A 16,239-nucleotide genomic window follows, 5' to 3' on the forward strand; every position below is an offset into this window, starting at 1 on the left:
AATCTTATTTTTACCTATTTTGTCTGGTTACTGATCACAGAGACATCAGCCATGATTTTGTTTGTTTTCTCAGCGATGATACTCACTTCAAAACCAACCCAAAGATCCCAGGCATCGATCTCAATTCCGTAAGAATGCTTTTTGAGACTATGAGCAAACCGGCCTACTCTGGACTCCTAGAACAGGTGTGTTTTCATTATAATCTGTCCTGAATCATAAAATATAGGGTTTTGTTTTTTTGCTGAGCCACCACATGGAATTATAACAAAGGTATACTAAAGGAAGAAATTTTGATTGTTTGGAAGAAAATGTTCTTTTTGCAAATAAAAATCCTTTTTGTGCACCCACGATTAGTTCAGTATAGTTTGGAGGTTTGAGTGTCTTCCATTCATACATCTATTGATATTTAATGACACATTTATCAGGGTTTTAATTACCTCAACAGAGGAGGTTATGTAGTTGGTTTAGTTTGGTTGGTAAGAGGATGGTCAAAAATATTGGACCCAATAAAAAGGTGTGCAGGACAGCTCCTCTTAGAAGTGATAAACTTTTGATGTTGACTGGAATAATGTAGAATTTTTAAATTCAGACTTTGCAGAGACAATCTTGTGTATTCTGGTATTGCATTTACAGGTAGCTCTAAAGCAGGGATCTCCAACTCTGGTCCTTGTGAGCTACTGTCCTGCAGATTTTGGATTTTACGCTGATGCAACACACCTGACTCAAATCACTGGGTCATTAACAAGCTTGTGCAGAGGTGTGTTGTAGTAGGAGACCTCTAAAACCTGCAGGACAGTAGCTCAGGAGGACTGGAGTTAGAGACCCCTGCTCTAAAGATTATTTGGGCTTGTTATAGGTAATTGTTCTACAGCCTGCACATTGTTAGTTTGGTCTTTGTACTCCCATGCATCCAACTGCAGGAGGCCTCATTAAGAAGAAAAAAAAAAAGAAGCTCTTGTAAATCCATTGAACTTTTATCTGTCCAACAACAGGAAACAGATAAAACCGCTGAAGGAGTTGAGGGAAGCCAGAACAGGGCTACGAATCAAGTGAATATTGAATTTACTTAATGGAAATACCAGTCTGCTTCCTCTGCACGAGTTAATAGGCAGGTTAAATTCATATTAGTAGCCAAGAAGAAGGACTGAAGTGAATCAAAAAGAAATTGGGGAAATTCAGTCTTGTATTTGGAATTTGTTGCCGTTTAGCAAACATGACATAAATTTGCTTTGAACTAAAATTGCCGTTACAGTAGACATTCACATCCAAGATTTTCTTTGAAAGAGGTTTATCATTTGTTCTTTGAAGCCAAAATGTCCCACTTTAGCATCACAGTAGAGCTGTTAGAGGAATAGTAGACATTTGGCTGTGCTGCAGTATTTCCTGTTCAGTCATTTCTTAAACATGATTCCATGCCGCATTTGAAAATCTGGTTTTGAAAGTACATCAAGTTCTGCCAAAGATTTAGAGTTCAAGTTCTGACAGATACCAAAAAAAGAAAGAAAGAAAAAAAAAGGCAGGATTGACTCATAACCTCAGTGGCTCAGTAATGTTTGCTTCTGAAATTGTTAAACTAAACCTAATGTGAATTGTAATCAGAGTGAGGACACAGTTCAAACCACTAAAGCCTCTCCTAAAATGTTGTGACTCACATTTTTCTCCTGTTGTCTGATGGATCCAACTTTCAAAAAATTATAAATATATATCCCGTATATTTCTCAGCATACAAACATAATATAAACACAATAGTACAATTTTATGTTTCACATTTATTTCTTTGACCTGCATGATCAGAATTGTACTGTAAATAGATACTTTCTGTCCTTTGTGTCGTTTTTCTTATTTAGACAACCAAGAGTTTTGAGAGTCTGTTGATCCCTCAGCTGCCGCGCTCCCCTCCTGATGTTGAGGCCATGAGGATCTACCTCATCTTGTCTGAATACCCAGCTCTGCAAGACTCGAAGAACTATATCCGCCTAACTATTCCCCTGGCAATGGCTATTCTCCGGCTGGACACCAATCCCAGCAAAGTATTGGGTATCATTTTTGCATGCACACACTAGAACATATATTTTTGCACCACTCAAGCCATCTAAAACTACTTTTAGGAGGTAATAATAATAGCAGGCAAATCAAACTTATTGATGCCATGCGATGTCACAGCATGTAACCTTTGCGTCCATGTCCATGGGTTTGGTCATTTATCTCAGGAACAGATAAAAAAAATGCATTCAGAAATGGAAACATTTTTGCCAAATAGTAAAGCCTGATAAGTTTCTTTTACAGTCAGTATTGATGTTTGGGAAGTGGGAGAGCTTCCTCACTGAGGTACAGCTCAGTTGGCAGCTTCACTGTGAGAAAGAGCATGCGCACTGTCCCTTATGTAAACAGCATAGAGCCAGCTTTTTCAAAGTGAATATTTGATTAAAAAAATATTTGTTTTATTTTAGTTATCTTCATTCCATCTTGTTTCCTCTCCCTGCAGATAACTGGTGGTGTTTGGTGGACGGCAGTGTCTTTACCAGAATGGTCGACATGTACAAGAGCATTATCATGTTCATGCTAACAGGAGGCAAGACGCTCCTTGTACCCGTCTTTTATGACAACTATTTACTGGCTGTGCTCAGGTTGCTGGAGAAACTCCACAAGGTATCTTCAACTATCTCCTGCTGCTGCGGTAAACGGCTCGTCAGCTCTGTATTGATGCTCAGACAGTGTCAGGAGGAAATGGTTGTGTGTTGGTCAGATGGTTCCTCTGTAGCCAACTGTGTGCTGTGACATTTCTGGGATTTGAGGCTAGTGTTTGCTTCATGTTACAGGTAAACTTAAAGGCCCACCATGTGGAATACAACCGCTTTTATATTCCTGACATCACCACCCTGGTGAACATTCAGGAAGACTACCTCAAATGGTTTCTGAGTCGAGCTGAAACTGTGAGTACAGTGTTACACGTCTTTATTTGACACTGACTAAACTGCTCTATGTGAGCTTTCATTCACAAATGTTTTTTTTCACACTGTGCTCTGCAACTTATAGATATTGGAAGGTTTTTTTTAAGTCTTGTTAGTGCTGCTATTGAGTTTGTTATTTATTTCTAGTCAGATAATTTATCTCTCATTTTCATTTCTAGAAAATGGGATCTTCCCCTTCACAGGTAGCTAATTTACAGATTTATGCATATTAGATTAATAATTCCCATGTTGATAATTTGATAAGCCTTCTTATAATTCTCCCTGCAGAATGACTTTCCCTCAGTGAACCTATGTGCCTATCCATTCATACTGAATGCTCAAGCCAAGACAACAATGCTGCAAACAGATGCTGAACTGCAAATGCAGGTATCTCCTATTCATAAAAAAGCAGCATTGTTTTTGTTTTTCACAGTTTATTCTTTGCATGTCTTTAATCTGAAATATGTAAAAATCTACTTGATCTCATTTTATGTGATACAGTATGATTTACTGTGTTTTTCTCTTTCACACCTCTACCAAGATGGCAGTAAGCGGTGCAAACCTACACAATGTCTTTATGCTGCTCACGCTGGAACCCCAGCTCGCCAGGAACCCATACCTTGTGCTCCATGTGCACAGGAACCATTTAGTGAGTGACACTCTCCGTGAACTCACCATGTACTCTGATGTGGACCTCAAGAAACCACTTAAGGTGAGTAAAGTAGCTTTGATTTTCTATAGATGAATCAAGTGCACGTTTAATGTTCTCTCTTTTTATTGCAATTCATCTTATTTGCTGCGCACCTCCTCCAGGTGATCTTTGATGGAGAAGAGGCCGTAGATGCAGGCGGAGTAACTAAAGAGTTCTTCCTGCTGCTGTTAAAGGAGCTGCTGGATCCTGTGTATGGGATGTTCACTCATTACAAAGAGTCCAACCTGCTGTGGTTCTCAGACAAAGTAAGTCATACAACACTGAACCAAATATAACAACATATATAAAAATAAAAAAGTAATCAGGTGAGAAGAACAAGAAATGAGAAGAAGATATTGATTTGTTTTGGAGGGCGATGGCTGCTGGCAGGGATTATCTCAGGTGCCTTTCTGCCTTGCACTGGAGTTGAAGAAATTCCTCACTGAACACGCTTTGTTGTTTCTTTACTGTGTTGTGTAGAGGATGTGAAGAAGTGTCCACTATATTCAGCACCATATGCAGCATTCTTTTCTGGGCAATCAGCTCCAGCTTGTTTCTGTACCATCTCACAAACATACTGATCAGTTCATAGGTAGTCATAAATCCATGTGATGTAGAGGTATCCACCTGGAAGTTGGGGAGCTTCTCACATAACAGAGCAGCTGAATTGTATTAAAATCACTTAAAAAAAATCAAAGAACATGATGCTCAAAGTGCTGCCTGATTTGTCCAGATGAGAGTGGGCTCTTTGAAGCAGGTACATGATGGCGTCTTCAACCCCAAGGCCATTACGGTATGCAAACTGAAAGGTATTTCTTTGCTTATTGAGATGAGCCAATAACATTCTCTCAAGGACTTTCGTGATGTGAGATGTTAGGGTAACTGGTCTGTAGTCATTTGGTTCAAATGGTTGGGATTTTTTTAGGTACTGGAACAAAGCAGGATGTTTCCCACAGCATATAAACTCTTCTCTGACTCAGGCTGGTGTTAAAAAAGTGCTAAAAAATCCAACATAGTTGATCTGGACCTGCAGCATTGTTCTGGTTCAGTTTCTCCAGTTACTTCTTCAGACAGGCTGGAGGTGGAGGCAGAGGAGGCCTCAGTGTTTTCTGATGTGGAGGGAGGTGAGGCTGTGCTAAGGTCCATGGCTGAGCTGCGGGGTGACACAGTGGAGGGGTGACAGGAAAGCTGTGGGCTCATGTGAGTGTGAACCTCACCTCACATTTATAAAACATCCCATTGTTACCATGGTGATGGTTGAAAAAGTTAGTCTCAGTATCTAAAACTATTTGTTAAATGTTGTAATCACATTTTCTAAAGTGTGAAATGGTGCGTTGTCTCTGCTGCAGTCAGTGTTGCGGATATTTTGAGACTTGCATGGTTGCTGCAGGAAGTAGTTGTTTACATGACATTTGTTAAGCCTTCTGAAAGGTAAAGAAAAATGTGCCTGTTACATTCCTTCTACATTTACTGTGGATGGGAGGAAGTGACAGCTCACTGGAATTTCCCATCTTTCTTCAGTAGGAAGTAGTTAGAGCACAAAGTAAAGTTAAGGATGAAATTGTCTGGAGGATCTCGACAGACAGCCTCCATTTCCCTCAATTTCTTTGGTAAATTTTAAGATTCAACAAATTGTGAATGGATTTGACATATTATAATTTTTTAAAAATATACTGAGACATCTTTATTGTGCTGTGATGCAATAAGAGCAGCAAAATGAAGCTGAAAAGAAAATAACTAAAGTTTAACCTGCCCATTTTCAATGTGCAACATGTTTTTTCTTGTTTTTTTTATATTATGTGTTTGGAGTCAATATTTTGGTAAATCATTGCAGTTTTTGTTGGTGGACACTTCTCAGCTTACATTTGCTGAGTAGATGCGGGTAGATATTTGACCTGCAGCAGTGTTTTCCAAGAAGAGTTATTGTTTTTGTAGTTATAAAGTGATGTTATATGTCAGTGGAAACATTCACGTTTACAAAACATTTACCTCCATAAGGAAACTTGTCCCTGAACTTTGACCGCCATTCGTTACTTAAGTAAATCTACAGTAAGTGAGCTGTGACAGAGTCAAGCTACTTTTACTTATTCAATCAGCCTGATTAGGTGCTGACTGAATAAGTTTGGATTTTCTTAAACCTGTGCAAGCAGTTTTGAAAACACATGTAACCATGAAAATTTTGTATAGTTTATTTTGTGCACTGTAAGCAAAACTTTTCAACAACTTTGAACTTTAGTCCACCTCTCATTTTCAGAAACCTTCATCACCCCTAGTTCCAACTGACATGGCTATAGTAATGGCTTACCACCACAACTGTAACTCACTGAAATGTCTAAAAAACACCATCATCATCTCAGTTATCCATTTTTAACAGACAGCGTATAGTTTTTAGGATTTGGTAGATCATAATGTAAGTTTCCATTTGTGGGGCTCGTATATTGTCGGGGTGAATGTTTTTAAACTCGTGTGATGTGAGGGGTTTTCTTGCTCAGCCAACTTTTCAGAGTTTATGCACTTACAGCTGAAAAGGAAAAGCAAAAGTAAAAAAAAATTCCCATGTGCATCTCCAGTGTTTTGTGGAGCAGAACTGGTTTCACCTGATCGGGATCATCTGCGGTCTGGCCATCTATAACTCCACCGTGGTGGACCTGCACTTCCCCCTGGTTCTCTACAAGAAGCTGTTGGATGTGACACCCACACTGGAAGACTTTAGAGAGCTCTCACCTACTGAGGCCAGGTAAATGTTTGTTTTATTTGTTTATGGGTGCAACACGTGCCATAAACGGCATATCCAGATTAGAATGTTTGAGCCAAGTGAAGAGAAAACAAAGGAGCAACAAGTTACTGCAGAAACTAAACAGTGAAATCAAGCAGCAGTCTCAGTTCTGCTGTATTCAGCATGTAAAAAAATATAATCAGAATGTAAAACCTTGTCTCTAATCCAAACAAAACCACTGTTAAATTCATTTGAGAGGGGGTCATCTTATCTGGAGTGGTTGTGGACTATCAATTTTCAGATTATAACTAGTAGAGACAAAGATTAAAAGCAATACTGCACAAGTTTTCAATCTTAAAACTGCTTCGGACTCGTTTTGATGCCACACTGACTTCACCATGGACATTTTTGGAGTTATTGCCCTGCAGCGTCCTGTGCCTGAAAAAGCACACTTCATACCTTTTTTTTTTTTTATCCCCGCCCGGGGCATCATGTGGCAGCTGCATTCTGCATCACACACCAGCAACTGGGTACCAACCCATGGGCTGTTTTGAAAGTGCTCCATGGCTGATTCAGGAAAGCATCACAAGAAGACATTATCGACAAAAAGAGAAAGTGACAGGGCAAGAGACGAGACAAGAATAAACATCAGACTGATTTTTACTGGATGGAGAGAGCTCAGAGAAGAGACAGGATGTCAGATTTGCTTCGTTAGGGGACGACAAAGTGCAAAAATCTGCCAAAGCTCAGAAGTGTTGCTTTTTTTTTTTAAGAATAACATCTGCATCTTCAATCACTGAATCGATTTAGCTTTATGTTTGTACTTTTTAGTTTTTTGACAGTCAGTATACGACAGACTTAGTGCAGCATACTGGCCACATCATTAAAGGCAAAAATAAAACCAGCTCAGCTCTACTTTCTTGGGAATTTCAGTTACTGTGACTTTGGCTGAGTAATAATACTCTGATTAGCATTTCCTTGTCCATCCTGTTTGCCTACTTCCCATGTTCTCTGTGTTTTAGTGGTAATTATCCAGCAAGTTCTATGTAGGAAAACTACACAACACTCCCTCATTTCCTGTTGGTAACATTTTACCACCTCTAATCCAACATTTTCAGCTCCGTCTGTCCAGCTGTGACACGGGCACAGCTGACCCCTGAGTTAAAATGAAGATGTTAGTTTTTCAAACCCGCTCGTACGCATGAAAATTATGCATCTGATTTTTTCAGCTTAAATAAGATTGAACGCTTGTGTTTTTTCTTCCATAGTGTGATGAACACGGGTTAATAATGTGTATTTTTTTTCTTTTGCAGGAGTCTACAGCAACTTCTGGACTATGAAGGAAGAGATGTGGAGGAAACATTTCTTCTTACTTTTGCTGTGTGTAACTTTTCATGTTTTCACCTGCCTCATGTCAGTTTTAACAATGCTGATCCTCATCTTTATTCTTCTTTTTGTCGACTAATTTCTCCAAGTTGGGAGTTCTTGAACTGCCCATTACCCCTCCTCATTCCAACTAGAGTTATAACTCTTTCAAATATGTCACAATATATGTTTATTGCTATTTAAGAATAAAATATTAAAAAAAAGCAAGGTTCTTTGTTATTTAGAAATATAACTCGTGTAGCATCTGTTTTTACTCATGTATGTTTCTGTCTGCATACTTCAAAGCATGAAAATATAAAGAAAAACAAAAGTAGGATATTGATTCCCAACCTTGTCTAAATGGCCTGTTTCAAGAAGCATCTTTCCAAACAGGTTTTATTGTACCTCAGCGTATATGAACCCAGACCATTCACACTATAAAAATAGCAAACAACTAACCAACAACAGGGACAACAAAACAATGGCCGGCCTGAATTTCCATTGCTTTGGGAATTCTGCTTCACAATGAGATTTTCAACACTGCCCCCATACAGAAGAAGAATACAGTAATAAGTTGATGTGTGCATGTGATGCTCCACCGCAGAGCCATGTGAGTTTGTACATACAGTAGATCTACATCTGGGCCCTAACTTGCTTGGTCTGGCACAGAACAGATTTATCTCTGAGATGTTGGTAGTTATTAAAAAAGGACTTCAACTTTTTTCACCACAAGTTCTTATCATATTTAGCTTTAATTGTCTAATTTGGTTATTTAAAAATGATTTTAAGCACTTGTGTGAAGACATGATATTTTTAGTAATATTTACTAAGAACATTTGATCTTTGGTGTTGATCCTATGGATGCATTTAGCAAAATAAGACTCGGTTGCATCCCTGCTGTACTTAAGGTTCCCATCCATTATCCTGTTGTATGTTGGATGCAGTTGAGGATGAAGTTTAGCTGGATGAACCGGATTTTTGTTTTGTTGTTTTCCTGGAAAACAGATTAAAATCGCACTTGATGTTTTGTTAATTTGGAAAAAAATTTTTTGAATTATTATTATTATTTGCTGTTATCTTCAAACCCAAAGTTGAGATGATTTGTTGTCTTCACGTCTTAGATCACCAGGGAGAATTATGGGATGACAGAAGTAAAGGAGCTGGTTCCTGGTGGAGAGAGCATCGCCGTGGACAAAAACAACAGGTTTGGCAGCTCAACAACTCAAATAATCTGGAGTTCAGGCCTCCATCATGCCATGTTTCATTTAAACCAACATCATTGAATAATAATTTTTTATTTTACCCCCGTTAAACACTTTCTGAGTACAAACAGACGACCGTGGTGTTTATAAATACATTTGTTATTCTGAGACTCGTGCTGGCAGCATGTGAGCCTTTTGTTTAATGTGATGGCCATGTTCTGTTTACAGATGGCTTCTTCTGTTTTTTCTGTCATTGTATTTTTCCTCACACCCACTTCATGTCTTAAGCGTGTCTGTGTGCCAGTAGTCTCTGGCACACAGTGTTCTTTGGGAGAGTCCTCAGAGAGCTGTGGGCCGGGCAGTGTCAACATGTCTGGCTACCAGTTCTGAACAGATGGCGGCAGCAGCAGCTCAAGTTGTTTCTAAAAAATCCCTTTAACATAGATAAAACCGTTTAAAAAAAGAAACACTAAAAGAGATTGTTGTGGTCTGAAACAGTAGCACGGATTTCATTTTAAGGTGACGGTTCAGCAGACCGGTGATTCCTGGTGGTTTTGTTTGCATGGCTTTCTGACATCTTTGTGTTATCAGTGTCATCACTTTAGCTGTTCATTGCTGCCTAGGGGTTTGACAGTTGTCTTGCTTCTACAAAGACAAGACCTGCTCTTCTTTGCATTTGAGTCTGCAGAGCTTGCGCTTTGTGTTCTGACTTTTGATGCTTCTTATTTCATCATCTGTTCGCAGACCTAATTTTTGTTGGTAATTTGTAATGTACATGATTTTGAAGAATGGGGATGAGAAATTTGTTGAATATACTTAACCTTTAAGTAATGAACAGCTTTGCAGGTAAACAGTGATGCACTCACAAGACTCCTGACTTCAACCATTTCATAACATTTTGCATATCTTAATTTCAGAGTTAAGCCCACCTGTGTGACTTGGAAATCTCCCTCAGATTTTAAAGCTCAACGCGAGCCAGCCAGCATCATAAAACTCAGGATGAAAGGGAAACTTATCATATTAAGCAGCCTGTTGATGCTCCCTTTCAGCTCTTTGAACTGGAAACTTTGATTAATATGCTGCTTCTAAATTTACAGTTCAGGTCAAACGGTGGTTTTATTTATAAGGAAAGAGTTAAAAGATTTTTTTAAAGCATCAATTTACTATGTGACATTTTTACTTGAAAGTAGTACATTAGTTTTTTTATTGATGTCAACCTTTTTTATTATTAAATCATAGAGTCAAGATGAAAACAGAGGAAAACACTTGGTTAGTTTAAACAGTTCTCCTGTTTTTATTTTTAATTGTTAGGAGCACCAGTGAAAACTAGCTGGATAAGTTGTTCTGGAGCCTTGACCCACAGGTGGATTCAGCAGGACTGAACAGATTATGGATTTAATCTATTCAATGACCTCTGCAAAAATTGCTCAGTGACATGTAAACAAATTCAGATCAGTCTGGACATCAGGAGGGTGTTGATGAACTCTTGTTAGGGTGTAGCAAACATTACCACTGAAGTAATGTGGACACACACAGGTACAGACACAATAGGGGAGGAAGCCGGCGTTTACAGTCTGAATGAATGCTTTCCTCATGAGCTGATGTTAAGGATGCATCTGCTGTGCAGAGTTAACTGATTACCTGAGTATTTACTCAACCTGTTTGTGTGCGTTTCAGGAAGGACTTTGTGGAGGCCTATCTGCGCTACGTGTTCACAGACTCAGTGTCTGAACAGTACTTGGCTTTCTCCTCTGGTTTCCTCAAAGTGTGTGGAGGGGAAGTCTTGTCACTGTTCCAGCCCTCTGAGTTGATGGCCATGGTGGTTGGCAACAACAACTACAACTGGGAGGAAATGGAGAAGGTAGATATGTGGTATAAAGATTTGAAAGATGTTGTGAAGGGATCTAACATGACATCTAACCAAACAAATGTTTTTTAAACACAGTTTATGTGAACGAGAATGCCAGGTGGCTTAGTTTTTATATGCACTGGCACAGTTTCACATGTCTGACATGTAATAACTCGAGTGAAGGATCGTTTCATTACATGTCAAAACTGAGAAATACAGTGCAGCCGCTAGGAAAACTGCACAGATACCTGCATGTCTATGAGGATTTTGTCTTACCAACTAATGATGTCTTGATAAGAACCAAACAAAGAGGAGTTTGTCATTTGTTTTTCTTTCTTTTCTGTCTTTGTATTTTCAGAATGCTGTTTACAAAGGGGAGTACACCGCCACTCATCCAACAGTAAGATTGTTCTGGGAGGTTTTCCATGAGTTCCCCCTGGAAAAGAAGAAGCAATTCTTATGTAAGCATTAATTACTTCATCACTTCATCTGCTTTACAGTTAAACTGTCCCACTCTCACCCTGAGACATTTAACAAACAGCATAATGAAGTGCGGGTTCTTGCTGCATGAAAATAATGTAGCAGCTCAAACTGACACATTTCTACTTTATATGTTGGAAGTGGTTTGTAAAATATAATGAAAATTGGAGCGATAACATTCCAATTTCGTATTGTATTGATTCTTTCAATCTTGTGTTTTGTATGGTTGACCTTGAATGCCCTAAAAGGCCTATGCATAAATGTTCTGATTATTTTTGCCATGTAGGGAGGGGAGAGTAAATAGCTTTTTTTGCAGCTGTGGGGATGATCCTCTGGAGCACCTTCTTTCCTGCAGCTGTGTAGTGGGCTTACCTCACGTGTAACTTTTAACACATTACTGCTGAGTCTGAGGTTTGAAACCTGCAATGATGCAGGATCTTAAGTATTAAATTTACAAAATTTGCCCATCTGTTATTTGTTTTTTTCTTTCCCTAAATTGATGTTTGATGTGTGTTAAAGGCTGGTGGTATAAAAGTTATATAACAAGATTAATATATTTTGTGAAAGAATTGTAGACACCCGCCCCCCCTCCCCTCCTTTGTAATCAAATAAGCTCTGGCTCTTAAACCTTTTGCATAATTAGTTCTGTGCTTTGTACTAAACCATTGCAATCAAGGATGTCTGTTAAATGAGGGCCATCATTGTCTAACCAGTAGAACATGAAATACTCCCGGATGTTGTGGCAGCTTGCACTTGAAAACCAGCAAATCAGCTTTACTGGTTTTCATGCTGGATTTTTCAATTAAAAAAAACAAAAAAAAAAGCAATCAAACCTTCTAAACATATCAAGAACAGAAACGATTTCTACGGAGGTTTTAATTCCTCCTTTTACGTCTCCTGTCTGCAGTGTTCCTGACGGGCAGTGACCGCATCCCCATCCATGGTATGGAGAGCCTGCGTATTGTCATCCAGTCCACCACAGCAGAGGAGCACTACCTGCCAGTTGCCCACACCTGCTATAACCTACTCGACATGCCCCGCTATCAGACCAAAGAGATCCTGCGCCGCCGTCTCACTCAGGCTGTGGAGCAGTATGAGGGCTTCAGCCTGGTCTGAGGGCAACCTGAGAAGAGCTTATGCGCACTTTAACAGCAATACACCCCTGTCTGAGTTCAAAAGAGGGCAAGTGGGAGGATGTCGGACACAGCAACTTCGTACTCTTACAAGCTTAAGAATCTTGAATCTCAAAGGTCTATGTGTATTTTATATTGTTTTTATTGCTTTGGGAGCAGTTTCTCAACCTTTCAGGACCATTGGGAGGAAGTGTGAAAGTTTTGTATATGTATGTGTTCCTATTACAAAAAGCTTTTAAATTCAGGTTTAGACAAAGAGGAATCTGTGTTAAATCTGCACAATTACTCTGACTCAGCAAAACTTTGGAACCAGAGAGGGTTGAGAAACTCAGGCTTCTGGGTGTGTGTGTGTGTCTTCTTCTTGTTTTGTTTCCTCCTTCTTTTTTTGCAAAGCTTTCTATTTTATATTCCTTAAATTCTATTTTTCATTTTTAAAGAATTGTGTTATTACCTTGAGACACTATATTCCTTTTTGTTATTTTCAATTTATCAAATAAAGTGGTTATATTTTGACAAAATGAACATGTATATATGTGCATAAAGAACATTTTGAATATAATCTCCAGCCCAGTGTTGGAAGGGACGTTAGTCATGCTGATCCTTTGAAATCTGGACACCAGCATGTCCTCGCTGCCTGGGCTTAAAAAAAAAAGAGGATGACCGCTGAGCTTTTGACAGGCAGATGTAGGCTGCAGGGTGACACAGGCTGAATATAACTTGCAATCGCTCATTCCTGTTTAGCTGTGGATTATAGAGCAGCTGATGTCTTGAACCTGCATTCAACAGTTTGCCTTCTACAGCAGAACATACTGTATGAACATGAATCTGATTTTCAGAGTTACCGAATGATGTCTGTATGCATGTTGTTGGGGTAAAGAAAAAAAAAAAACAGATGGTTATTTATCAGCAGGACATTTTTGACGATTCACTTCTTGTGGAGAATTTGAACATTTCAGATCACTGATCCAACTACTTCTTGTTGCCACTTAGCTTAGCTAAGACTGGAACCTGGAGGCCCTCAAAAATTATGTCTGCCAGTTCATCAGCTATCCTCTTATTTTTCTTATCCTTCACAGGCCTTGTCCTGTGCTCGTTTCAATAATGGCCTGTATTGGCCTGATTCTGTATACAATATATGTTTTTTAAATGCACATTTCAGATTCACATCAGATTCCTCGGCTGTTACCAAACATAATGCAAACACAGTATGCAGTCAGGGTTGTGTATTTTGGTTGATGTTCAGTGTAAAACCTGTAACCATGTAGTGTTTTTATTGGTTGCCTGGCAACCATCTATAATGAAAAAAATGGTGTGTTCCATTGTATTTAGAAATCAAAGATGCAAATACTGTCCCACCCAAGCTGACTAGTTTAAAAAAAGAGAATCAGCAAAACAATGTGTCATGATATGTTAAGCTAATCTGCTCACCTGCCAAGTTAATTGTTTTAGCAACCCAAGTTGATAACGGTGCATTATGCTGTATTTTGTGCAAAGACTAAAATATTGATGTGTCCACTAATAGAGACTGGATAGTTCTATATATTTGTGTGACAAATTTAAAGAGACACAATCAGATGTGTTTGTAACTAACAATGGTTAGTTATCAGCTTCTATATCCAATGATAGCCGGGTCGGTATTAGATCCTACACTTGCCACTGGAACCTAAATACTGGGACTTTTGAGGGTGTTTTATTTTTTATTGTTTTCCTATTAAAATGGAGCACATCATTCCTGTGATATGAGGTATTCCAATTTCTTAAAAGGGAACTATGAAATTCTGGCTTCCCAGTTTAACTGAAATGAACCAAAATAGCACAGTGATGGTTGCATCAGCTGTATTTCATAAACCCAAGTTGTCATAACCACCAGTTGCTGCAAAGGTCACCTCTCACCATGTCCCAGTTTCTGATTCAGTCTGCCATCATATGTCCAAAGCTTCATTGATTTAACTTGCACCTAAGAAATACAACAAAATGAGATAAAGAAGAAATCCCACTGATTTATTATGAGATGCCGACTTGTCAGCTTTATAGTTGTTGTTGTATTGAATTAGTTTAACAAAGCCAAACTAGATACTCCCTCCGGTTTCCAGTCTTTTGTTGAGCTAACAAAGTGGTCGCTCTGTCTAGCATCTACCAATTTGCCAAATAGCCAGAAAACGTTCAGTAAATTTAAAAAATATCACTTAATACAAAACATCTAAAAACCCAGTATTAGTAATTGTAATATTTGTTTCTATATTGCAAAGTAAGATAAACTGAACTGTAAAATTTGAACAAATGCATATTTTAACCATACAGTCAGACTATAAACCCTCAGCATATATAATAATTCGATAAAGTGTATCAGTCATATCATTTGTTCCATGTCTTGCTCTGATGCTGTATTTATTCCTGGATACAACCTCTTTATCCAAAATACTGGTTGTGCATTAGTGTGTTCTGTGTAAAATGGTCTTGCATATATATATATATACACACATATATATTTCTATTTTTTTATGTATTTCCTACATAACAGTGGTGTTGAAACAGTATAACGACTTGATCCACTCAGCAATAACAATCTGAAGTTGCCCAGTAATGTAGTGAGAAAACTGGGCCTAATTTAACTGCTGGACTCATCTGAGATGTTTCTGGACACTGCTTCTATTTGCTTAGCTCTATACTGCATGTAAACTCATGTTCTGCGTTTTCAGTCATTATTTAAACATATAAGGCTGAGTTTCTCCTGCAGAGTTTAGTACTATGCAAAGGTTTGTGCAGCCCTTGACTTTTATGCACCTTTTAATGTGCTACAGAAAATGTTTTGCATATTTGTCCTTAATCCACACACAGCTCTCCGTTCCAGCCAGGATTTTAAATAAAAATACCCTGGAAAAGCAAGTTTTTTGCCTTGTTGATAATTACATTATGCATTTAAGTTATGCATCATGCGCCTGCCATCAGTTAAATCTGGGATGGAGGCTAAATCCTAAGCTCCTGCTGTTCAAGTGTCCAAAGCTGTAGACACTCAACTCTGATGTTAACATTAAAAAGTTCTGAGTAAGTTGTGATTTTTTTTGCTGAAATTTACCTTAAAAAAAAGGCTGAGTTCAATATCAGAAGTTAACATTAAAGGGAGCTCTTCTTGAATGTTTGACTCCATGAACAGACTGAGTGGAGATCATGCTGCTGAAGGTTCTTTGTGTTTGTTTTTTTAGACAGACATGGAAGAGATGTCCTTAAAGTTAAGTGTGCTCTCATCAACCAGCTGATCTGTTGCACAGTTGTCCGCTGAGATATTAAGGAATTTTGCATCTATTGCATGTCAAACTAGTGGAAAGAAAATACACATTTCTGGTTATTATTTTGCAAATCACTGCAAAAATCAGAATATTCTTAAGGTAATGACTGAGCTGCACATTTGAATATGCAATTTTAGGATTTTTGCAATATAAAAGAAAAAGAACAATCATCATATAGCAAGTAATCAGCAGGGTAAATAGCAGGTAGTATACATTGAATAGAAAATGTAGCTTTTCAGTCTGTAGTATGTCCTTTACAGTTATATCAACTTCAAATGGTTCATTACAATTTGAAAAAAAGCAAAATGTAGTTATGTCGATCCCAGTTTTATTAAGCAACTTATTTAAAACATTAAAATAATATTGCCTAAAGCAGTGATTCCCAACCCTGGTCCTCAAGGCACACTATCCTGCAGGTCATAGATGTCTCCCTGCTACAACAGACCTGATTCAAGTTCACCACTTATTAGCAGACTTGTGCAGAGCTTGTCACAGAACCATTTAATGTGAATAATTTTATATATATATATATAAAGTACACATCATTTTGTGTTCTTGGTGTCTT

At 38.3% G+C, this 16,239-nt stretch overlaps 1 protein-coding gene across 1 annotated transcript in view; it reads left to right on the top strand.

Annotated features, from left to right (window-relative positions):
* The window catches only part of herc3 (HECT and RLD domain containing E3 ubiquitin protein ligase 3), a 30,519-nt gene extending 15,246 nt beyond the window's left edge, over positions 1–15,273 (top strand). Inside the window, exons 12-25 of the mRNA XM_041982993.1 lie at positions 74–185; positions 1,848–2,037; positions 2,486–2,649; positions 2,820–2,933; positions 3,131–3,154; positions 3,240–3,338; positions 3,493–3,663; positions 3,765–3,908; positions 6,213–6,379; positions 7,672–7,738; positions 8,845–8,927; positions 10,603–10,786; positions 11,133–11,235; positions 12,162–15,273. Coding sequence (XP_041838927.1) covers positions 74–185; positions 1,848–2,037; positions 2,486–2,649; positions 2,820–2,933; positions 3,131–3,154; positions 3,240–3,338; positions 3,493–3,663; positions 3,765–3,908; positions 6,213–6,379; positions 7,672–7,738; positions 8,845–8,927; positions 10,603–10,786; positions 11,133–11,235; positions 12,162–12,370 — 1,831 coding nt within the window. The 3' untranslated portion in view covers positions 12,371–15,273. The remainder of the gene's footprint in view (positions 1–73; positions 186–1,847; positions 2,038–2,485; positions 2,650–2,819; positions 2,934–3,130; positions 3,155–3,239; positions 3,339–3,492; positions 3,664–3,764; positions 3,909–6,212; positions 6,380–7,671; positions 7,739–8,844; positions 8,928–10,602; positions 10,787–11,132; positions 11,236–12,161) is intronic.
* The last annotated feature ends 966 nt before the right edge of the window (positions 15,274–16,239 follow it).

Source organism: Melanotaenia boesemani, chromosome 4 (assembly GCF_017639745.1).
Source record: "Melanotaenia boesemani isolate fMelBoe1 chromosome 4, fMelBoe1.pri, whole genome shotgun sequence".
NCBI classification, from domain to species: domain Eukaryota; kingdom Metazoa; phylum Chordata; class Actinopteri; order Atheriniformes; family Melanotaeniidae; genus Melanotaenia; species Melanotaenia boesemani.